Source organism: Corythoichthys intestinalis, chromosome 2 (assembly GCF_030265065.1).
Source record: "Corythoichthys intestinalis isolate RoL2023-P3 chromosome 2, ASM3026506v1, whole genome shotgun sequence".
Classification (NCBI taxonomy): Eukaryota; Metazoa; Chordata; class Actinopteri; order Syngnathiformes; family Syngnathidae; genus Corythoichthys; species Corythoichthys intestinalis.
Window position 1 is genome coordinate 53,047,197 of NC_080396.1, and position 25,510 is coordinate 53,072,706.

The window sequence follows — 25,510 nt, forward strand, 5'->3', positions numbered from 1 at the left end:
ACACAGTATTTGATAAAATGTTTGATTTAATGCTAAAACAGACAAGACCTCTAAGTGTATGATAAAAACAACTCAAATAATGATTTATTAAACAGTAAAGCGTGTTTTGAGAATTTACCATGTTGTTGTTGGTGCTCATAAATATTCTCTTGTGATACCTGTAATGTAGGACAAATATATTTCTCATAAAAGTACAGTAGTAAAATGACACTTTTACACAAGAGTGACACACCTTTCCTGCATGGTTTACTGAGACAATTTCAAGTCTTGTAATGTCAATTTATGAAAATAATCAGGGACCCTTTGATGCTTTGTAAAGGTTAAACAATTATACTTGTTTTATGATTGTTTTATCCCAAATGATGAATTGATGTACAGTGTATCACAAAAGTGAGTAGGCCCTACTCCCCTGGCATTTCTGCAGATATTTAAATATATCTTTTCATGGGACAACACTGACAAAATGACACTTTGACACAATGAAAAGTAGTCTGTGTGCAGCTTATTATAATAGACTTAATTTATTTTCCCCTCAAAATAACTCAAAATATAGCCATTAATATCTCAACCCCTGGCAACAAAAGTGAGTAGACCGCAAAGGAACTACGTACATCCCTAAATGTCCAACTTAAGTACTGCTTGTCATTTTCCCTCCAAAATGTCATGTGACTCGTTACAGGAGTGCTGTCAGCATTGCTGCTGAGATTGAAGAGGTGGGGGGAGGGGGCATTCCCACCACCATGCTTGACTGTAGGCATGACACACCTATCTTTGTACTCCTCACCTGGTTGCCGCCACACATGCTTGAAACCATCGGAACCAAACAAATTAATCTTCGTCTCATCAGACCATAGGACAGGGTTCCAGTAATCCAAGTGCTTTGTTGACATGTCTTCAGCCAATTGTTTGTGGGCTTTCTTGTGTACCGTCTTCAGAAGAGGCTTCCTCATGGGGTGACAATCATGCACACTAATTTGATGTAGAGTACGGCGTATGGTCTGAGCACTAACAGGCTGACCCCCCCACCTCTTCAATCTCTGCAGTGAGGCTAACAGCACTCCTGTAACCACTGACATGACATTTTGGAGGGAAAATGACAAGCAGTACTCAATTTGGACCTTTAGGGATGTACGTAGTTCCCATTCAGTGTACTCTCTTTTGTTGCCAGGGGTTGAGATATTAATGGCTATATTTTGAGTTATTTTGAGGGGGAAAATAAATTAACTCTATTATAATAAGCTGCACACAGACTACTTTTCATTGTGTCAAAGTGTCATTTTGTCAGTGTTGTCCCATGAAAAGATATACTTAAATATCTGCAGAAATGCGAGGGGTGTACTCACTTTTGTAATACACTGTATGTTGTACTAGTACATGCATAGCCACACAGGAATTAGATATACATCTCTAAACAAAGAGAGCAGCAGTGCAACTGGTTGGAAAACGTCTTGCTACTAAATTGAGACCCATCTCGAGAACTCCATCATAAAGTGTCACTTGACCGTAGAGTCACTGAACTAAGTGCCTTCATGGAAAGTACAGTGGACTCGACAGTGACCTATTCGGCGTTCAACGAAGTCCAATATGTCCAGAAAAAAGTGATTTTCTAATGTAAATCACCCAAATGCAGTTCCATAGTCTTCAATCATATACGTACATTGTATTTTGAAACAAATCTATCATTTCCCGATAAAGTCTTTAAATTAGCCACCACATTGAAGTGTGTCATCACCAACTAGCCTCACATCCTTCACTTTGACATGTTTCACCTCTCAGGTCCTCCTCTGAGCTACATGCACTGTGCTGCACTCCATGGGGAAAAAAACTGCGTTGTGACTGCGTGCTAAGATCCAGCAAGTCAAAGGAGTCACTGGAGAAAAGGCTGTCTTCGCTCATGACGCTGGAAGGACGGCTGTGGTGGTCATCTATTCCCATTTTAGCCTGGAGGAACTGCTGCAAAGTATCTGGGAATGTCTGATCGGAAGGTGGTGGTAAACTCTGTTCGTCTGGAAGGTCCAGGCTGCGTGAGAATTTGCCGTTACGTTTGAGAATACCCTTCCGTCTTCTCACAGCTCCTGGGTGCATGGTTGGACTGTCGTCTGTTGCTGGGACTAATGTGTGCTGTTTTTTCAATCGGGCATCTCTCGCATCACTCTCTCTGGACTCTCTACCTACTGAGGAGATGACTACTGACTCCCCTTCATACATGTTCTTAAGAATGCCCTTTTTAGGCATTTTAGAGGAAGGCTGTGTAAATGTATAGGGAGATTGCAGATTGGCAGACAGAACCTCACCAAGTGCATGTGTTTGATAAAGTTGGGGATCAACGGTGCATGGGGGTCGACTATCTTTGGAAGAGCTGTGCAAAACAGACTCAAAACTCCTCTGGTGTTTAAGAATACTTTTGGGTTTCTTTCTCTCAGAGGTGGAGGTGAGGGACAGCGCTGCGCAGGCAAATGCTGATCCACCACATGCTCCTTGTGTAGTCTGTGCAATGGTATTCTCCTTGGGAGATTTTCTGACGGTGGACATTCCTCCTCGAACTCTTCCCCCTCTCTCAGCCCTATGAGGCAAGCTAAAGTAATGACGGTTAAGTGGTTGGCGGTTGGATTCCACAGCAAGGCAACCAGGCTCTGAGGCCAAACTGCTGACAACCCGATTCTGCCAGTCTATGTAGCGAGCCAACAAGGGGGAGGGACAGTCTGGGTGTGCTGTTGGTGTGCAGTCACATACACTCTCCTCGTATCCCCAGTTCACCCACCAATGATTGGCTACATCCTCGATCGTGGCCCTCTCATCCACACGCACTGTCAGCAACCAGTCGATAAGCGCGCAGGCGTCTGGAGGGGAGAAAAAGTCAAGTGCTATTTAGAAGACACTGCACTAATAAATAGATAAAGCTGTCTCTCGTCTTTGTTGTCTGGTCATGAATGTGGTAGTGTTGCAATTCTATATCATTGTCTTGGCATTTGACAGTAAATTGTTTGAAACTAAAGCCCCTTTCACACACATATCCCGGTAAGTTCCCGCGTAAGGTGACGCGGGATTTACTCGTGTCATTGCTTTAATTCATGGGGAGATATCCCGTGAATGATGCGGGTTGGACACTTTCACAGACTTGTCCCGTGTTGCCTACTCGGCGCTCTGTGTGTGGAGGGCTGCTAGCGCGATTTTATAACCCGGACAATACGTCATTTTTGGTCGTCATCAGCTGTCACATTCTGTTGGTCAGATCGTGTTTTGTTACAGAGCCGGATGTGGGAGCGTTCCCGATGTCGTACCTGCAGCCAATTCAAGCTCATCAAGACTGTATTTAAGCCCAAGCGATCCAAGAGAAGGGTGCCGAGATATTAACTTGTTGGGCGCCATTCGACACCTTGCACTCTCGAATTTTTTGCATTTACTAGCTTGTTCGTCTGCCGCCCTTGTTTTAAAATCCCCTACGTTGTGCTGGTATTTGAGTGTCTTTGTGATGTTGTCTTACCGGCTCTCTGCCTACTGCTTAGGTTAGTATTATTTATCCCTGTCGTCCTACTGTCACGGACCCATTGTGTTACTCCCCCTTTTCCACGATTGCGTGTATTACTGTTTGCATTTAACAAACTCTAACCCTATCCCAAACCACACATTTCCAAAGATGGACGATGGACTCTCTTCCTCGGCTCTACAATCCAGTAGCAATTTAATTTCGTTATGGTTTCAGTTTAATATTGTCATTTCCAGTTTGCTATGTTGATAATTGTGATGTTTTTTTTACCGCTTTTCCTCTCATTGCAGAGAAAGAGGGAATAATGATCGGCCCGCCATGATATTTACGTCATCAGCCATCGTGCTGTGACCTGGAAATCAAATGCGTGCTTTCACACACGCCTCGTCCCAGGAAAGTCCCGGACATACCACTGAGATGCGACCTGTTAAATGTCCGCGTAATCTCTGTGTCAATCGACCCGGGAAATTGCTTACACACAAGGCCTACCCGTTTAAATCCCAGGATTTTAACGGAGTTCAGGTTTATGTGAAAGCGGCTTATGTGTTCGGTCGAAATTTGAGCAGTGTTTTTTGATTGTCAAATTTGTTTACTGTCGAGGCACCGATCAGTAGATGTGAAGTGCTTGTACTGAATGTAACACTCAATGTGAAGGACAGTGTAAAGGTGCACCTGAAGGAAGGTTGGGTCTTCGATAGCGACCTTGGCAAATCTGCTCTTTAAGCTTGGAATGACTGGCCCCATCAAATGGCATGCTGCTATATACAAGCGCATACAACAACACACCTAGTGCCCAGCAGTCCACCTATAAAACATGGATATAGAGTATACCATGAAATGAGGCATTAAACATTGGGGGTCAGTATATCAAATGTTTTACAATTTTAAAAGCTGAGAAGACCAGAATTCTGTTTGTTTCGTGACCATTTGCAGCTGATAAAATGTGATTTTAAATATAAATGAAAAAGAATGAATCAAGTAATACCGAAAGGCTACAGTGGGGCAAATAAGTATTTAGTCAACCACCAATTGTGCAAGTTCTCCTACTTGAAAAGATTAGTGAGGCCTGTAATTGTCAACATGGGTAAACCTCAACAATGAGAGACAGAATGTGGAAAAAAAGAAAAAAAATCACATTGTTTGATTTTTAAAGAATTTATTTCCAAATTAGAGTGGAAAATAACTATTTGGTTACCTGTATTAATGACACCTGTTTCAACTCATTATCGGTTTAAAAGACACCTGTCCAAAACCTCAGTCAGTCAAACTCCAAACTCCACAATGGCCAAGACCAAAGAGCTGTCGAAGGACACCAGAGATAAAATTGTAGATGGTAAGGCTGGGAAGACTGAATCTCCAATAGGTAAAACGCTTGGTGTAAAGAAATTAACTGTGGGAGCAATTATTAGAAAATGGAAGACAAACAAGACCACTGATAATCTCCCTCGATCTGGGGCTCCATGCAAGATCTCACCCCGTGGCATCAAAATGATAACAAGAACGGTGAGCAAAAATCCCAGAACCACACGGGGGATCCTAGTGAATGACCTACAGAGAGCTGGAACCACAGGTACAAAGGCTACTATCAGTAACACAATGCGCCGCCAGGGACTCAAATCCTGCACTGCCAGACGTGTCCCCCCTGCTGAAGAAAGTACAGGTCCAGGCCTGTCTGCGGTTCGCTAGAGAGCATTTGGATGTTCCAGAAGAGGACTGGGAGAATGTGTTATGGCCAGATGAAACCAAAATAGAACTTTTTGGTAGAAACAGGTTCTCGTGTTTGGAGGAGAAAGAATACTGAATTGCATCCGAAGAACACCATAACATACCCAATGTGAAGCATGGGGGTGGAAACATCATGCTCTGGGGCTGTTTTTCTGCAAAGGGACCAGGACGACTGATCTGTATAAAGGAAAGAATGAATGGGGCCATGTATCGAGAGATTTTGAGTGAAAATCTCCTTCCATCAGCAAGGGCATTGAAGATGAGACGTGGCAGGGTCTTTCAGCATGACAATGATCCCAAACACACAGCCAGGGCAACAAAGGAGTGGCTTCGTAAGAAGCATTTCAAGGTCCTGGAGTGGCCTAGCCAGTCTTCAGACCTCAACCCCATAGAAAATTTGTGGAGGGAGTTGAAAGTCCGTGTTGCCCAACGACAGCCCCAAAACATCACTGCTCTAGAGGAGATCTGCATGGAGGAATGGGCCAAAATTCCAACAACAGTGTGTGAAAAGCTTGTGAAGAGTTACAGAAAACGTTTGGCCTCCGTTATTGCCAACAAAGGGTACATAACAAAGTATTGAGATGAACTTTTGGTATTGACCAAATACTTATTTTCCACCATGATTTGCAAATAAATTCTTTAAAAATCAAACAATGTGATTTTCTGTTTTTTTTCCCACGTTCTGTCTCTCATGGTTGAGTTTTACCCATGTTGACAATTACAGGCCTCTCTAATATTTTCAAGTGTGAGAACTTGCACAATTACTGGTTGACTAAATACTTATTTGCTCCACTTTACATCAAAGGAAAACAATATGTCAAAATATCATATTATAGAATTTCTTCTCGTTGTGGCAATATGCTTCTTCCTTGACAATCATGCCATTACAAGGATTGTTTTTTGTTTTTTACATTACAAAGTGCATTTCTCAGTCGCTTGGTTTTTGGATGTGCATGGCCAACTGTAATTTCTTTTGTGATGCTCCACTTTAGCTGTGTTGCTTGGTGTGTGGTGGCTCTAAAAATTAATAAACAATTGAATTCATTCATATGTAATATGGTGATTCAGCATGTTTGTTTGCTCATGTACAAAGGATACTCCATGTTCTTCTGACCTACCTCTGGTCCCTCGTAGGGCAGCCCAGTCACAATTTCTGGGGCCGCATAGAGTGGACTTCCACAGAACGTCTGGAGCAGAGTGCCTCTCTGGTACTGATTGGAAAGGCCAAAGTCAGCAAGCTAAAAAGTGGGGGAAAAAAGACATGTTGTTTAAAAAAAAAATATTTGTTTTTATTGGGTCTATTAATTCTGTCTGTACTGTTTGTGTGTTCTAAGTGTGTGTCTAATGTATTAGTCTTCCATAAAGGTCTGAGTAAAAACCAAAAAAACTACCCAACTCAAATATTTGGGTATGCATAGTCACAACCCAAGCGGTTGTGTGTGAGAAAGGATGTACAAAGAGGTCTGACTGCTTACAGTCACGTAATGGAACAATCATGAGAGTCATATAAAAAACATACTGATGCTTCTCTTTATCTGAATAGATAATGACCACACACACAAAAACACACTACCATTATTGTCAGAGCGAATATAAATATGTACACAACACTGCTGCTTTGCTCCACGGCAAAAAGTTGCAGTTTAGCAAATACAGTGGTACCTCTACATACGAATTTAATTCGTTCCAGGACCTTGTTTGTAAGTCGAAATGGTCGTATGTCGAGCAGGATTTTCCCATAGGAATACATTATAATTCCATTAATTCGTTCCAAAGCCTAAAAACATACACTAAATTCTTAATATATACTGCTGGCACTGTTACAAATGGCAATTAAACATAGAAAAACAAATAAGTTATAAATAAATAATTCAGAATAATATAAGAAGAAGAAGAAGAATTAATAATTATTCCTGAAAATAATGTAACGAATCGGATTCTAATATGGCGGACACTTTTTACTGTCCCTGAACGCACCGCGAAGGTGACGTCTCCAGTGAGATAGGTCGGTGCGGTAGAGATAATACTTTCGTTTTCCTGAGAGCAGTCAACTGCTTAAGACAATGAGCGTTTTGTGTTGGATAAGTTCTTAAATAAATGATAAAAACGTGACAAAGCTGGCGATTTCCTTGGCAATGTTACCACAATAATAATTGTCACCTTAACTTATAAATAGTGGCGAACGGTGGTCATAAGAGGATCATGGAGCTGTATTGTTGAGCCAGTTCAGGGACGCGCACCCCAAGTTCATATTTTTCTATAACTTGCATCTTCATTTCAAAGGTAAGCATCACTTTTTTCCTTGTTTCTCCAACTGTATCAACTTTTTTTGAAAACTGTGTTGATTTCTCACATAAGAAAATCCACCGTGGGTTCGTTTGCAGTGCTGTCATGTCGTCGTATTTCGAGCAACTCGTCGGATGTAGAAACAAATGGCGGCTCAAATTTTACGTCGGATGTCGAAAAGATCGTGTGTCGAAGTGATCGTATGTAGAGGTACCACTGTACAGTTTATTGTTCACATATGATATGAGATGTAATTTCCATTGTTTTAATCAGTAATTTTTGTGTTGTGTGCCAAAAGGTTTTTCCTAAAGTGAAAAATATGTCTCAAAATTAAATGGTTGGGAAACACAAATTACATAACTATCACAGACCATATTTGTCATTTGTTCTATTATACATAATGAGATGTCACTTCTGAAAGAGCATATCAGCAGGTACACATTATAGTCAAACAATGTGATTTTCAATTTTTTTTTTCTCCACATTCTGTCTCTCATGGTTGAGGTTTACCCATGTTGACAATTACAGGCCTCTAATATTTTCAAGTGGGAGAACTAAATACTTATTTGCCCCACTGTATATATTTGTATATACAGTGGGGAGAACAAGTATTTGATACACTGCCAATGGGAAAACCCATTGACAACATATATACAGTTGTGGTCAGAAGTTTACATACACTTGTGAAGAACATAATGTCATGGCTCTCTTGAGTTTCCAGTTATTTCTACAACTCTGATTTTTCTCTGATAGAGTGATTGGAACGGATACTTCTTTGTCACAAAAAACATTCATGAAGTTTGGTTCTTTTATGACTTTATTATGGGTTAACAGAAAAAGTGATCAAATCTGCTGGGTCAAAAATATACATACATGGATCTGAAAAAGCGAATCATTGACTTGAACAAGTCAGGAAAGTCACTTGGAGCCATTTCAAAGCAGCTGCAGGTCCCAAGAGCAACAGTGCAAACAATTGTTTGTAAGTATAAAGTGCATGTCACTGTTTTGTCACTGCCACGATCAGGAAGAAAACACAAGCTATCACCTGCTCCTGAGAGAAAATTGGTCAGGAGGGTGAAGATTCAACCGAGAATCACCAAAAAGCAGATCTGCCAAGAATTAGAAGCTGCTGGAACCCAGGTGTCAGTGTCCACAGTCAAGCGTGTTTTGCATCTCCATGGACTGAGAGGCTGCCGTGCAAGAAGGAAGCCCTTGCTCCAAAAGCGGCACCTTAAGGCTCGACTGAAGTTTGCTGCTGATCACATGGACAAAGATAAGACCTTCTGGAGGAAAGTTCTGTGGTCAGACGAAACAAAAATCGAGCTGTTTGGCCACAATGCCCAGCAATATGTTTGGAGGAGAAAAGGTGAGGGCTTTAACCACAAGTACACCATGCCTACCGTCAAGCACGGTGGTGGTAGTATTATGCTGTGGGGCTGTTTTGCTGCCACTGGAACTGGTGCTTTACAGAGAGTAAATGGGATAATGAAGAAGGAGGATAACCTTCAAATGCTTCAAGATAACCTAACATCATCAGCCCGAAGATTGGGTCTTGGGCGCAGTTGGGTGTTCCATCAGGACAATGACCCCAAACACACATCAAAAGTGGTAATGGAATGGCTAAATCAGGCTAGAATTAAGGTTTTCGAATGGCCTTCCCAAAGTCCTGACTTAAACCCCATTGAGAACTTGTGGACAATGCTGAAGAAACAAGTCCATGTCAGAAAGCCATCAAATTTAACTGAACTGCACCAATTCTGTCAAGAGGAGTGGTCAAAGATTCAACCAGAAGCTTGCCAGAAGCTTGTGGATGGCTACCAAAAGCGCCTAATTGAAGTGAAAATGACTAAGGGACATGTTACCAAATATTAGCGCTGCTATATGTATATTTTTGACCCAGCAGATTTGATCACTTTTTTCTGTTCACCCATAATAAAGTCATAAAAGAACCAAACTTCATGAATGTTTTTTGTGACAAAGAAGTATCTGTTCCAATCACTCTATCAGAGAAAAATCAGAGTTGTAGAAATAACTGGAAACTCAAGAGAGCCATGACAATATATATATGTATATGAGCATTGAACATTCTCGGTGACTTCCTGTAGAGCACTGCTGATAAATGTTAATATGTTGAAGCCAAGTTTTGGAAACAACCAAGATCAGCTGAGCAATCGGCACATGTGCTCAGTTTTATTGGCATCCTGCAATTGGCAGTAGATTCCTTGCATTCTTCACAGTTACCATATATGGAATCAAATAGCCAAATGAGGCAGGCAATAAAGATTTTGGTTTTAAACCTTGGAAATATATGAGTACTGGTTGAAGGTGCTCACCTCAGCAACACGTCAAAACGTTATACGTTTAAAATACGTATAAAATATGTGATCAAGATGAGGACTAAAGACAACTTAGTATCATTAAACCAGTCTCCTAATCAATGTCCCTTCCTGTGACTCAACTTGGTTTATCAGGATTATTCAATAATGGTGGATGCTGCTCCTGCTTTCCCATACCTTAACATTGAAATCTTGATCCAAAAGGATGTTCTCCAGCTTAAGGTCTCTATGCACAACACCATTCTGCAAGAGACCACAAACACATGAGATGCTAAATACATACGTTTTCTCTTAACATGCAAATATACTAGTAATGTTCCGTCATTAAGTTAGAACCAAAATATAGTAAAACCAATAGCAATTCCTCTTGGGCCTTAAGGCCGCTTCAAACTAGCGGCAGCCCAGTGTGAAAGGGTGCGTGGCAACTCATTCATTGTGCATGTGGGACGGGGCTTCTCGGCCAAAGTGAGCGTTGGGGACCGTTTATTCTTGAGTAAATTTTTGCCGAGGTGTGGGGCCCCAAAATAGAAACTTGTTCTATTTTCAGTGTTGCAGCGCTGACATCAACAACGCATCCAATAACAGGGGCGTACTGATATCTGTGCTATGAGGCCGTTTCAGCAGACAGACACACACAAGTCACGGCCAAGGAAACCTTTATAAAGTTTTTTAAAGTTTTGAGAGCTCTGGGACTCTCGGAAAATGGCTCTCTCACCTCTCCTTGCTAAGCTAAGTGATATCTCGATTTGCGTTTGTGTGGAACTGCAGTTCACAAATAACAAAAATAAAAACAACATTTCACCTTCTCACTGAAGCTAGTACAACTCTTTACCTGACTATTATAATCTTCCATACACTTTAAATTTAGAAAAGTCAATGTTTTCTTGTGCAGCAATGAAAAATAATTGCAGTGGTGCTTGGGAGTATAGTAAATAGTCTAACTGGAATCCCCCCGCATTTCACTACCTACGTCAGCCTACGTGGCTCCTCCCATTTTTCGCTTTGCTGAGGGCTGTTTCTCACACTGGGCTGCCGCTAATGTTAAACAGCCTTTATACTGTTGGTAGTTATGCACCATAATCCAGCATGAGTTTTGGCTGAATCCAGGCATATCTGAGGTCCAGCTAACTGGTCATATCTATCCTGTGGCTTGTGCTCAAACATCACATCGTGATGGGATGAAGTCCATGCTAATGCATTGCAGTGATTCGTAAAGTGTGGTGCGTGCGCTCTGCCTAGTGGTCAAAATAATTCCTGCCCAAGTAGAGTTCAATTATACAAGTATTTCAAGTTTTAAGAATTACTTATATCAATTAATTAAGTATACTTTAAGTGTTTTTTTTTGTTCAAGAACTGCAAATATGTGGAGATACTGTACACCAGCAAACATTGTAAATTTTTGGCATGTCACATGAGCATCTTAGTTTATATACTCTTTTAAAGTATATTTGACACATGAAATGAATTTTTAGATAGCATTATATCAGGGGTCCCCAAACTTTTTCCTGCGAGGGCCACATAACTTTTCCCTTCTCTGATGAGGGCTGGGGTCACTTTGTAACAGAAAAGGTGTGACAATTGCAGGAGTGCCTAAATGTAAAAATTTATTGTTTTTCAGAAAGCCACAATTAAATAATCCTTTCTGGATTCTTCACGGAACAAAAGTAAATCAAATAATAATAATAATAATATAATATAATATAATATAATATAATATAATATAATATAATATAATATAATATAATATAATATAATATAATATAATATAATATAATATAATAATAACACTATTAACTAAATAGATAATAACCAAATAACCCTCTCTGGTTTCTTCACAGAAAAAGCCAGGAAAAAAATAACACTATTGAAGAAGGGCAAAAAAAAAAAAAAAGTTCAGGGGGCCGGACCAAATGTGGAGGCGGGCCGCATCGGGCCCGCGGGCCGTAGTTTGGGGACCCCTACATTATACGATCAGTCGCATTTCAATTCCATAACCAACTAATCATCACTAATGTCTATTAGCAGTTTCAATCCGGTTTCTGCCCCTTTCATAGCACTGAAAAAGCACTACTCAAATTCACTAACGACCTCCTCATATTTTCTGACTGTGGTTTACGCTCCATCCATTTTTTCCTTGACCTTACATCTGCCTGACACAATTTCTTACACTATCCTTCTTGACTGACTTCCCACAATTGGTATCACCCACACTGTTCATACTTAGATCCCCTTCTACCTCTCTGACCGCATATAATTTGCAAAATATTGCCCAACCCCCCCCACCTCCCCAAATCCTAATCGCTTCCTGTCTTCACTGGTGTGCCCCATGGCTCTGTCCTAGGGCCACTCCTCTTCATCATTTACGTCCTCCCCCTTGGTTCCATCTTCTGTGAATACAACATCCACTTCCACTGCTACGTGGATGACACCCAGCTCTACATCTCCTCAAAACCACCCTCCTCCCTTCCCCCCTCCTTTATCACCCTCTGCCTGCAAGACATTTATTCATGGTTGTTTTCTAACTTCCTACTACTCAAAAGCTCCAAATCGGAAGTCCTTCTTGTAAATACCCCGGCCATGTTCACTAATGACAATAACTTCTCTATATTTTCATCAATAACGTACCCATCCCTCCTTGTACTCAGGTTAAAAGTCTGGGTGTCGTCCTCGACAGCACGCTCTCCTTCCGCTCCCATATCAACGACATCATCAGATCAACCTACATCCACCTTTGTAATATCTCGTCTCCTTCCTTCTCTGACCCCCCAAACCGCCGCAACTCTTGCTTGCAGTCAATTCACCTCCCAGATTGACTATTGTAACTCACTGATCTTCGATCTCCCAAATAAATCCCTCGAGAAACTGCAGCTCCTCCAAAACTCAGGAGCACACCTCATCACTCCTACTCCTTCCCCATCACCCTCATCCTCTGTCAGCTCCACTGGCTCCCAATTAAAAATTATCTACAAGATTCTCCTCATCACCTTCAAAGCACTTCACAACCTGGCCCCATCCTACAGATCTAACCTCATCTGTATTAACACTCCACCCCCCCGTTAACTTAGTTCTTCTTCTACCTTCCACCTTTCTGTCCCTCCTGCCCGCCTCACTACCTTCGGTTCCAGAGCATTTAGTCACTCTGCCCCCTAACTCTGGAACTGCCTACCCCGTGAGCTCCACAATAGACGTACTGTCTCACTTCAAATCCCGACTCAAAACACGTCTGTTAAATCTTTCTTACCCACCTTGATCCTCTTTTCCTCCTAATTTTCTGTTACTTTTATCCTGCTTATAAATTGTGTTTGTTAATTTTTCTGGAAGCTGATCTCTTCTTATTGTCTGCAGAATCCATGATAAATTTGGGACAGTTACCAGTGTGCTGTGTTTTTGTCAAGCAGAGACTGGGCGGAGGCTAAGTAAAACAGCAATGCTGCCATGGGGATGCGCACAGGTGCACTTTCGCCCAGAGTGTTTGACCTGAACCCTCTCTATTGAGGGGAAGTCTCAGTTAAAATGTCACAGCTCAGTGTACTCATCAGGGCATTGGTGGAGCATACATGGAGTAGAAAAGTATTTTACATTAACACTATACACCCATAGAGTACCTTAAAAATGGTAGTAATCTGCTCCTGGTTTTGTTTTGAATGTGGAGTTACGATTTCCATCAGTAGTCTGTCAATTACATCCTTTAAGGTCCTTTCAGTGAAAGTAAGGACCAATGATCTTAGATGATGTTCTGTATAACATGTATGACTTAAGCAGAATTAAATCTAAAGCACATCAGTGCAGAAAAAGGAAGTAACCCCATTAGTGATGCTTACATTTTATAAATCATATATGTTCAACTGGAGAATGATGCATTAAATCTAAACTGAATCTACAGTAAATTATATTCATTCAACAGCAACATCTTTCTATGCCCAGAAGAGTGGAACATTTAATAATTCATTCACAAAGGAACACTCGTGTCTATTTTGGGAAAACTTCTTCAGGACACAGGGCAAAGGATATCCAACTTCCTTAATACTCTAAAGCTATGAAAGCAGTAATGATGATCTTTGTTAAATGATAGGGACTCATAAAAAAGTGCAGTTGCTAAAATGAAAGGAGCATGACAAAGCACTGTGGCAGTCACGTGCACAAAACCGCCATTTTGACAACAATCCACTTGTAAATACTGTAAGTAGGATTTATCAGTTTCAGTTTTGATTTATTTTCTGGCACAGGCAGTGTATGCCAAATGGAACAACAAAAACTAATGAAGATTTGAGTACTTTGAAAGGCCAAAAGTAACATGTAGAAACAAATAGAAATTAAGCTGATTAAATCAAACGTGACTGTTAAATGTGTCAGTGTGTGATTGTACACATAAAATCTCTGCTTAATGTGCTCTTAACCCAGTGAGAACTGAAGTCAAGTTTTTGTGCAGGATTAGGATTTAGCAGGTTTAGTGGTGCTGTATTTGTTTGCATGGTTGAATACCTCATCTGCTGCTATAATTCAGATCATGCCTCGCGTGTTAAATCACGGCGGTTCAAGTTGACATACATTGATTCATTGTGTGTGTTTGAACCTTGTGACAGTAATGGACAGCTGACGTTATTTGCCGGAAGATGCTTCGGGCTTCTGTTTCCGAAAGCTTCCTCTTTTCCAGAATGTAATCGTACAGCTCTCCCCTGCTGGCGTACTCCATCACTATCACAATCTTATCATGGCTCTCAAACACTGCATTGAGACATTGGAGACATTAGGTATCAAATATATTCGTCAGGACATAGAGCTGCAAAGGCCATTAAACATTCAGAGGTCACAGATCAATATAAATCTAAGGAAAGGAAAAGCACATTGATGTGGTTTGACAACATCATACATGTAATCACGATTATATTATATTTTATAGTATTGCTGGTCCCTTCTTTACAAATAAAATGAGTGTGATAATAGCAATTGGGTCTAACAAATTGAATCGCTGCACAAAAGATTAAGGCTCATCATTAACAACAAATAGTAACTACGTCTAAAAAAATGATTTTAATTTCATTGGCTATTCTATTCTATTCTATTCTATTCTATTCTATTCTATTCTATTCTATTCTATTCTATTCTATTCTACAATAATAATAACAAAACTCCCACCTTCGAGGAAGCGTATGATGTGGGAGTGCATGAGTGAAGACGTTATCTCAATCTCCCTCTGGATGTGAATTCTGTCAATGTCTTCAGTGATGCGATCCTTTCGGATTGTCTTGATGGCCACCTAAAAACGAAAACACATATGATGCCATAGGATGTCAGTTCACTGCAGTAAACAGTATCATACATCAACAATGGTAGCATTTGTTGAGCACAGTGCAGACCCATCAGTCTATTAATTATTCCCGTCATACTTCTTCATACATTATTAACAGAAATCAGATACCATATTTTCCGCACTATAAAGCACACCTAAAAGCCTTCCATCTTCTCAAAAGCCGACAGTGCGCCTTATATATGGATCAATATTGGTTAATCATGACATGACATTTCCTTTAGCGTAGCTTCATCTAGTAGATGCATCAAGCTACTACAACTACAACAACAACAGGGTGACCCAAAAACAAATTTTTAATGGGGGAGGGCACAGCTAGCACGTTCCTCGGCCCCAATGGGAAGCAGCGAAGCAAAGGCAGAGAGCTGTAGAGTGTGTGGCCATTAGGCCCCGCCGCCCATAAACCTGCGCCGCCTCGCGCGCCACCGTCACCCCGACCTCTCCTGACTGACCCGGAGCTGGTCGCGGCGTACCGCGGCAGGGTGACGGAAGAAAAATATTTTAATTATAGTAATTGGAACCTTAAAACATGCCGTTAAAGAAACAATTATGGAATTTTCATTTAAAAATTATGTCCTTTAATTGGCGTCCTTCTGCAGGAATGCATTCCTGAAATCTGCTGTTGTCCACTTAAAAAAAAAAAAAAAAAAAAACGGGAATTTTTGCGTGTTGGCAAACATTAGCAAGTGGCAGCACTGCGAAACAGTGACCTTGAGTAAACAAAGGGCACACTGGGCCATTTTAGTAACCATTGTGAATTCAGGATGAAATTCACAGTATTCCAGCTCAGATAAGGAATCAATGAGCAATCTCAACAGGAGTTTTCAAGAATGCATTCGTACAGGAGGACGCCATTTAAAGGACAATAATTTTTGAATGAAAATGAAAAAATATGAAAAAAGAATGTCAATGTAAAAAGTAAATAACGTCATTTGTTAAAAAGTGAAAATTCCATCACTGTTTTTTAATTGGCTATTTTAAGTTATCAAGTACTATAAATAAAATATTTTTTCTTCCGTCCATAGACATCAAAAATTTCCAGCACTCTTGGTTTTATTGGATTGTTAAAAGGTTTTTTTGGGGGGGTGGGTCACCTTGTATATGGATCAATATTGGTTACTCGTGGCATGATATTACCTTTAGCACAGCTCCATCTAGTGGATGCATAACGCAACCCCAACCACTACTACTACTACTGCGCCTTATAATGCGGTGCGCCCTATAAATGAAACATTTTTAAAAATAGGCTATTCGTTGAAGGTGCGTCTTATACTCCGATGCGCCTTATAGTGCAGAAAATACGGTACATACAGTGGGGCAAATAAGTATTTAGTCAACTACTAATTGTGCAAGTTCTCCCACTTGAAAATATTAGAGAGGCCTGTAATTGTCAACATGGTTAAACCTCAACCATGAGAGACAGAATGTGGAAAAAAAAAAACAGATAATCACATTGTTTGATTTTTTAAAAAATCTTTTGCAAATCATGGTAAGTATTTGGTCAATACCAAAAGTTCATCTCAATACTTTGTTATGTACCCTTTGTTGGCAATAACGGAGGCCAAAAGTTTTCTGTAACTCTTCACAAGCTTTTCATACACTGTTGCTGGTATTTTGGCCCATTCCTCCATGCAGGTCTCCTGTAGAGCAGTGACGTTTTGGGGCTGTCGTTGGGCAACACGGACTTTCAACTCCCTCCGCAGATTTTCTATGGGGTTGAGACCTGGAGACGGGCTAGGCCACTCCAGGACCTTGAAATGCTTCTTACGAAGCCACTCCTTTTTTGCCCTGGCTGTGTGTTTGGGAGCATTGTCATGCTGAAAGACCCAGCCACGTCTCATCTTCAATGCCGGTGCCCTTGCTGATGGAAGGAGATTTTCACTCAAAATCTCTCGATACATGGCCACATTCATTCTTTCCTTTACACAGATCAGTTGTCCTGGTCCCTTTGCAGAAAAACAGCCCCAAAGCATGATGTTTCCACCCCCATGCTTCACAGTGGGTATGGTGCAATTCAGTATTTTTTTCCCTCCAAACAAGAGAACCTGTGTTTCTACCAAAAAGTTCTATTTTGGTTTATTTTATTATTTATATTTATTTTGGTTTATTTTGGTCTATTTGGTGGTCTGACCATAACACAATCTCCCAGTCCTCTTCTGGATCATCCAAATGCTCTCGAGCGAACCGCAGACGGGCCTGGACGTGTATTTTCTTCACCAGGGAGACACATCTGGCAGTGCAGGATTTGAGTCCCTGGCGGCGCATTGTGTTATTGATAGTAGCCTTTGTTACTGTGGTCCCTCTGTAGGTCATTCACTAGGTCCCCCTGTGTGGTTCTGGGATTTTTGCTCCCCGTTCTTGTTATCATTTTGACGCCACGGGGTGAGGAGGTGGTTGAAAGTCCGTGTTGCCCAACGACAGCCCAAAAACATCACTGCTCTAGAGGAGATCTGCATGGAGGAATGGGCCAAAATACCAGCAACGGTGTGTGAAAAGCTTGTGAAGAGTTACAGAAAACGTTTGGCCTCCATTATTGCCAGCAAAGGGTACATAACAAAGTATTAAGATGAACTTTTGGTATAGACCAAATACTTATTTTCCACCATGATTTGCAAATAAATTCTTTTAAAAAATCAAACAATGTGATTTTCTGTTTTTTTTTCCCACATTCTGTCTCTCATGGTTGAGGTTTCAAGTGGGAGAACTTGCACAATTAGTGGTTGACTAAATACTTATTTGCCCCACTGTATACTGTATATACAGCTAAACCTTTAGTTAAACACAGAGATGGAAACAATGCCATGAATTAATATTACAGATATGATGCTGCTTACATGTACATAAAGACAATCCATGGGATTTAGAGATGATTACAGGGTTTTAAAGCCAGGATGGTAAATGTGAACACGTTAAGCGGCAGAAGGTTGGCAGCTGTAGTCTTCACACTCCTTTCCTTAATCCTGAGTGCTTACTGTACCCCAATGTGACCCCCAACCAGGACCCAGACACGCAAAGCTCTAACAGACCCTAAAATGAGCCTCTAAACCTCTTTGAAAAGTATACTTCCCTAAAAGACAACAATTTTTTCTTTAAATCAACCAGCCCAGACACCAGAGTGTTTAAAACAGTAACCAAATACATTTTATGTGGGATGGTGAATATGAGTGGACTTTCACTGACCATAAAAATGTCCACCGCTCATCTAATTTAATGTGATGTTTTGAAAGACATATGCTTTCATTTGCAGTGGTGTAATATTACACTATATCATCCTGAGATCTCATTTGGTCAGAAAGTATTGTGTTATGATGTTGGATATGATACACAATTTCTGATAAAAGTCTTGTATGGATCACAGTTAATACTGATACTGTGGATTTGAGCACTCACATTTAATCTGAGACCGATTGGATGTTTGCTAATTGGAGTGGCATTTAACGATAAATAATTCACCCAAACACGTGGAAATATGTTAGAAGCGGGAGTGCAGAGTAACAAATTATACTTACCCTTGTTACTGTACCTAGTACTGTGCCGACTGTATTTTTTTCTTGTGTAACTGGTAGTTTTGAAAATCAATCGTTTTACTTATATTTAAAAGAATTTTGTTGGAATTAATTTGCTCAATCACGTAAAAAAAATTAAATGAAAAAAGCGAGAGAGAGAGCGAGCGAGTGAGAGACAGAGAGCGAGAGCGGAGGAAAAATTCTTATGTATCTTGTCTTATTTTTCATGCGCGTATAGCTTGTGTAATGTAGTTTGTAACACTGCATTTTGTTGATAAATCTTGTGTTTATGTTGTACTGTATGTAAGGAATATTATACGTACACTATACAACTGTAACTGTTCATGATTAAAATGTATTCAGAGTAAATTACATTAAATATTTTGACAAGATTCATAAAACTTAATTTGAAACCTGCATGTAAATCTGGAGAATCTGAGCTACAGTGAAGAAAATAAGTATTTGACCACCCTGCTATTTTGCAAGTTCTCCCACTTAGAAATCATGGAGGGGTCTGAAATTTTTATCGTAGGTGCATGTCCACTGTGAGAGAGATAATCTAAAAAGAAAAATCCAGAAATCACAATGTATCATTTTTTAACGATTTATTTATGTGATACAGCTGCAAATAGGTACATATTTGAACACTTGAGTAAACGAATGTTGATACTTGGTACAGTAGCCTTTGTTTGCACTTACAGAGGTCAAACGTTTCCTTTAGTTTTTAACTAGGTTTGCACACATTGCAGGAGGGATCTTGGCACACCCATCCGTCAGGTTTCTGGGCTCTTGCTGAGAAACATAGAGTTTGAGCTCCCTCCAAAGGTTTTTCTATTGGGTTTAGTTCTGGAGACTGGCTAGGCCATGCTTGAACCTTGTTATGCTTCTTACGGAGTCACTCCTTTGTTTTCCTGGCTGCGTGCTCATCTTCAATGCTCTGACTGAAGGAAGTAGGTTGTTCCCCAAAATTTCACAATACAGGTCCCCAGTCATCCTCTCTTTAATACAGTGCACTCATCATGTCCCATGTGCAGAAAAATACCCCCCAAAGCTTGATGCTACCACCCCCATGCTTCACAGTAGGGATGGTGTTCTTGAGCTAGTACCCATCATTCTTCTTCCTCCAAACACGGTTAGTTGAATTATGACCAAAAAGTTCTGTTTTACCCTTATCTGACCACAAAACTTGCTCCCATGACTCCGCCGCATCATCCAAATGGCCAAAAGCAAACTTAAGATGGGCCTTGACATGTGGTGGTTTAAGCAGGGGAACCTTCCGTGCCATGCTTGATTTCAAACCATGACATCTTAGTGTATTACCAACAGTAACCTTGGAAACGGTGGTCCCAGCTCTTTTCAGGTCATTGACCAACTCCTGTCATGTAGTTCTGGGCTGATTCCTCACCTGTCTTAGGATCATTGAGACCCCACAAGGTGATATCTTACATGGGGCTCCACTCCGATTGAGATTGACCATCATGTTTAGCTTCTTCCATTTTCTAATGATTGCTCCAACAGTGGACCTTTTTTCACCAAGCAGCTAGGCAATTGCTCAGTAGCCCTTTCCAGCCTTGTGGAGGTGAACAATTTTGTTTCTGGTGTCTTTGAGCAGCTCTTTGGTCTTGACCAAAATCTTATTGATTGTATGGGGTGGACAGGTGTTTTTATGCCGCTATCGACCTCAAACAAGTGCATCTGATTCAAGATAGTACATAGAGTGGAGGTGGACTTTTAATAGGCAGACTAACAGGTCTTTCAGAGTCCGAATTTTAGTTGATAGACAGGTGTTCAAATTCTTATTTGCAGCTGTATCACAAAAAAATATATATATATTTTTAAAAATCATGCATTGTGATTTCTGGATTGTTCTTGTTTGATTATCTCTCTCTCAGTGGACATACACCTAAGATTAAAATTTCAGACTCCTCCGTGATTTCGAAGAGGGAGAACTTGTAAAATAGCAGGGTGTTCAAATACTTATTTTCTCCAATGCAAAAGCATATCCTTGTACATAACCTGTATTCTAGTTTGATTTTTTTAATATTCCAACAATAATTTCATAATGCCAATGTCCTCATTGTGGGATCACTAAAGCCTGAGGCACGAGTAAGATTAAAAGGACACAAGTCTCCCATGGGACGACAGGCCTTTCCTCCGTGGCCCAACTTGGCCTTCTCAGCTGAGAAAAACAAATCTTCGAGCCATTTTGAGGCACAGTTCACACGCTACATCACCCTGGTCATTTATGTAACCATTCAAATACATCCCAGAGACCGCTGTGACCTAAAAACTGTAGCTGAATTATTGTTTTCATGTTCAACTGCTAGAAGTCATTTTAATGGGTGCTCGCATCCTTAAATGTTCCAGACTGATGACTCATCTCTATTAGATAAGAGGTATTTTAGATGATGGGTCAAACACATAGGGTATTAAATAGCGGTCAGCTGAGTGACGCATGACGGAAGAGACGGGGATGGGGGTATCATCATGTGAATGCTTAACTTGTTCACTCATCTTTTCTGACACAAATACAACTGGTTTAGGATAGGATAGTGCCAGATGTAGAAATGGTGGCTCACAGCACCAGTTCACTCTGTGTTTGTGTAGTATTACTGTGTTTGGACTAAGAGAGCAGAGAGATGAGAAAGGTATATATTTCTGGGCACTGTTCAGCCTTTAGGGCAATGAGAGCATTTTTAAAGCAGCCCATCAATGTGTGCTTGTGTGAGGTCATGTGGAAGAAAATGTGTGACAAAACATCATGTCTCAGCGTGACCTTCAAAGTATTTGTCCAACAAACAATATCTTATTGTTCATCCAAATAATGTCCGGCATGAGAGCTGGGAACCTACAAATAAACAAGGGGGGAACTTAGCTGCCACTCTATATGGGTGTTAGTCATTCAGAAGTAATAAGATATTGATATTGTTCAAAGGCTATAAAAAAACGTCAGAGATACACATGCAGTCGATGTTGTATTAGTGCAGCTATAATGTTACTGTAGAACATTGATAATATATCCAAACGTCGGCATGATGTATATCACTCATTCTGTAAGAACACAAATCAGACATATAATGCTTCAACCTCGCACAACTATTGTGTTATTGTTAGGGCTGTCAAACGATTAAAATTTTAGTTAATTACAGCTTAAAAATTAATTAATCGTAATTAATCGCAATTCAAACCATCAATAAAATATGCCATATTTTTCTGTAAATTACTATTGGAATGGAAAGATAAGACACAAGACGGATATATACTGTACATTCAACATACGGTACATTAGTACTGTATTTGTTTATTATAACAATAAATCAACAAGATGGCATTAACATTATTAACATTCTCTTAAAGCGATCCATTGATAGAACTACTTGTGGTTCTTAAAAGATAACTGTAAGTTATAGAAATTTTATATTAAAACCCCTCTTAATGTTTTCGTTTTAATAAAATTTGTAAAATTTTCAATCAAAAAATAAACTAGTAGCTTGCCATTGTTGATGTCAATAATTACACAATGCTCACTCATGGTGCTGAAACCCATAAAATCAGTCGGACCCAAGCGCTAGCAGGGGGCGACAAAACACCCAAAAACACAAGTAACAAGTGGACATTACACTGTGCTGTCATTTTAATCTGTTTGAGCGGGGCATGTGCGTTAAATGCATCAAATATTTTAACGTGGTTAATTTAAAAAATTAATTACCGCCTGTTAACGCGATAATTTTGACAGCCCTAGTTATTATATGCCATTATTACATTACATTACACGATTATGCATAGTATGTGCTGTGGTAAATAGCAAAATTACAGTTATGTGTATGTGTGTGTGTCATAAATGTGGTAAGTAATACCGATTGACCATGGATCTATACAGTAAATGCTGCCATGTAAGCAGCAAGTAAATGTTATGAGTGAAGTGATTGACATGTGTTTTGACTAGGCATGCGCCAGTATGAGATTCTCACCGTATGATAACCTTAAAAATATCACAGGTTCACAGTATCACGGTATTGCAATTACAGCTCTACAATGTTTTATTTTGATATTTCTGGTTTACAAAAAAACCCAACAACAACCATTTTATCCATTGAACAGGATTTTTATTTTTCAAAACAACATATTAGCAAATTGGAATATAAGTACAATGTTAAAATCGATAAATTAAAAAAAAAAAAAAGATGAAAAAAATATTCTAAATAAAGATAAATTGGCATGCTAATTAGCCACGTTATCTGCCTCGTTAACAAGCTTACATTACAGTATGTTTTATCACTGCTAGACACATGACACATCCTGGAGTTAACTCTCGGAGCTAGTGGGAAATGTTCACGACAGCGTTTACTAACCTGTAATTTTGTATAAATGCGAAATCATATTGGAGATATTGCCTTCTCTGGTAGCCACCCCCTGCAAACATATTTTACATGTCGGTTGGCCCACCTAACCAGTGGCAGTCTGTAACTTTCATGTACCTGAAGTATTCCCATACCAGTGACTTTGTTTTCTTCGATGGGGGAAAAAGTTCAGATGTTTCATGTCCTCTAGCCAACTTGGAGCACAGGTGACTCACTGACACTGAGCAACAACTTGGGAGGGAGGGGTGAGCCCTGCATTTTCGGGACATAAAACATAGCTAATACCGTAGGGACGGTATGACGGAAAATTTTAACGGTTTTGAAACCAGTAACCGGCACATGCCTAGTTTTTACCGTCACTAATGATGTGTGTGTATATTCCTTAAAATGTGATGACCATCAAAAACATTCCCACTGAAACAAACCACTGTTCAGATGTTAAAGGATTTATGAAAGCACAAACCATCGGCAAAAAAGAATTACTTACATATTATCACATTACTTTTTGTTTGAAACTGCCACAAATCTGAAAATTTTCCTGATCAACCAAAGAATCAAAAAAGATAGAATCAAACTTTTTTCCAAGTGAAACAATAGAGTTAATTATTTCATTTGGTAGATTTAATGTGTGTAGACTAATACAATACAGTACACTTAATATTTTTTGGGGCTTTGAAAGATCAGGTAAATTCCACTAAAGAATTGAAATGTCTAGCAAACCTGCTAGAAAAACATGCGTTTGGACAGTAAATGTAAAAATGTAAGTACTACTAGTACTTTTAATTGATCTGAACAAAAAGAAGAACTGTACCGATGTATCCATATTTATAAACAAATATTCAAACACAGGTGAATTTAATCATCGCCAAAATGTTGTTAATATATCTGCTGAACAATTGACCAAAAGATTACTTTTCAAAGAGGATCTTTTCATTTACATTAAATACCGCACATCTACAAGTGCACATTTTAACTGAGTACACCCTTTTTGGGCAGTAAGATTTTAATTACCATCTCAGTAAGTTATCACAAGAACAGTTTTTATAATTTCAACATATTTGAGTTTTATACAAATGCTTTCATGGGGGTGTATTCATTTCTGCCCTATGATCGATATACAGTAGATTTATTCAAGCAAATTTTTTTGAAAGTCCAAATTGCTATAAATCAGTGGCCCACGTTTGCAGGATAAATTTGCAGTGTACAGCAGTTTTTTTTTTCAACATTTTGTTTTTGAAAAGAAAACAAAGGTTGTTTAAAATACCTGTTGGGGTGTACTCAATTATGATCTGAACTGTAAGTAAAGGTACATGTAGGATCCCTGTCAAATAAACACACATTACTTGTGCGTATGACGGATTTAACAAAAAGATGACCTAGTAACAGTCATGGTTCTTTTATTTGTAACCTAGGTTACGTGTACATCCTGAAACAACAGCAGCATTGACCTAAACCGCGTTTTCCCCATGGTCACTATTAAACAGCAGCCCCCTCAGTCCTGTTTCCAAAAATAATGTCCGTTTTGTTGCAAAGAATCCTTGGTATGTGCTCACAAGTGTTGCAAGGAATTCAGCATTTACCCTTGCCCTATCAAAACCCACTGAACCAACACTCACTCACAAACACGTTTGCAGAGCTCATTATTTAGCAGCTCAGACTTCCGACAACTCTGACCTAGCCTTCCCAAATCTCATAGTTATAAAGCAGACACAGAGAAATTGTGCCAGTTCAGTCTCAGTAAAACAAAGGATTATCCCTATCACAGTACATTTGTTTATTACACAGGCCAAAAGTCATTTTAGGTGTAAGGACTCTCTTCCTCACATAGCAGACCAACAGATTAAGGGCAGATATCACATCAAATTAATCTGGCACCGAATTCTATGTTTGAACTTGATATTTCAAATGCAATGTTTAGACAGAGTCACTGAGTGTGTCGAGTCATAGTCTATTGTGAGGGAGACCTATTGTGGAAAAGTTTATCCTCTTGTTCAAGTGCTGAGTGAGTCACTCCAAAGGCATCTCTGCCTGGTAGCACAATAGAGCAAAGGCTGCTGCATCCTAAACATGAGCTCAATCACCTCCATACAAACACTAAAGATGCAAGGTATGTCAGAGTACAGTGAGAAATTAGGGAGCAGTTTGAGTAGAGACTATATACACCCATACATATTGATGCTATATTTTCCTATCATATAGACTACTTAAACATCCTCACACGCACCCACGCGCCCTCAAACAACCAATTGAAACGTTTCCACACACTACTGAAATAATAAACTCAACGACTTTTTTCCCCCAATGACATGCACTTCTGAAACACTCATGAGAACACAAGTGAAGTTCTCCCATATTACTAACATGCAGTCTCACCAACATCTAACACTTTTCTACTCACACTCACAACTGAAATGCTCTCACACGCTTCTGAAACAATCACATACTACTGAAATGCGCACAGACACACAACTAAAATATTCACACATTAGTGAAACGCATTC

The 25,510-nt window shown here is 39.8% G+C and overlaps 1 protein-coding gene across 1 annotated transcript in view; it reads right to left on the minus strand.

The window, feature by feature from the left end:
- Positions 1–1,285: 1,285 nt before the first annotated feature.
- LOC130929937 (NUAK family SNF1-like kinase 1) overlaps positions 1,286–25,510 on the minus strand; it is a 29,204-nt gene continuing 4,979 nt past the window's right edge. The window contains exons 2-7 of the mRNA XM_057857578.1: positions 14,971–15,091; positions 14,408–14,559; positions 10,012–10,077; positions 6,331–6,450; positions 4,160–4,292; positions 1,286–2,840 (exon numbers count right to left, since the gene is read on the minus strand). Coding sequence (XP_057713561.1) covers positions 1,729–2,840; positions 4,160–4,292; positions 6,331–6,450; positions 10,012–10,077; positions 14,408–14,559; positions 14,971–15,091 — 1,704 coding nt within the window. The 3' untranslated portion in view covers positions 1,286–1,728. The remainder of the gene's footprint in view (positions 2,841–4,159; positions 4,293–6,330; positions 6,451–10,011; positions 10,078–14,407; positions 14,560–14,970; positions 15,092–25,510) is intronic.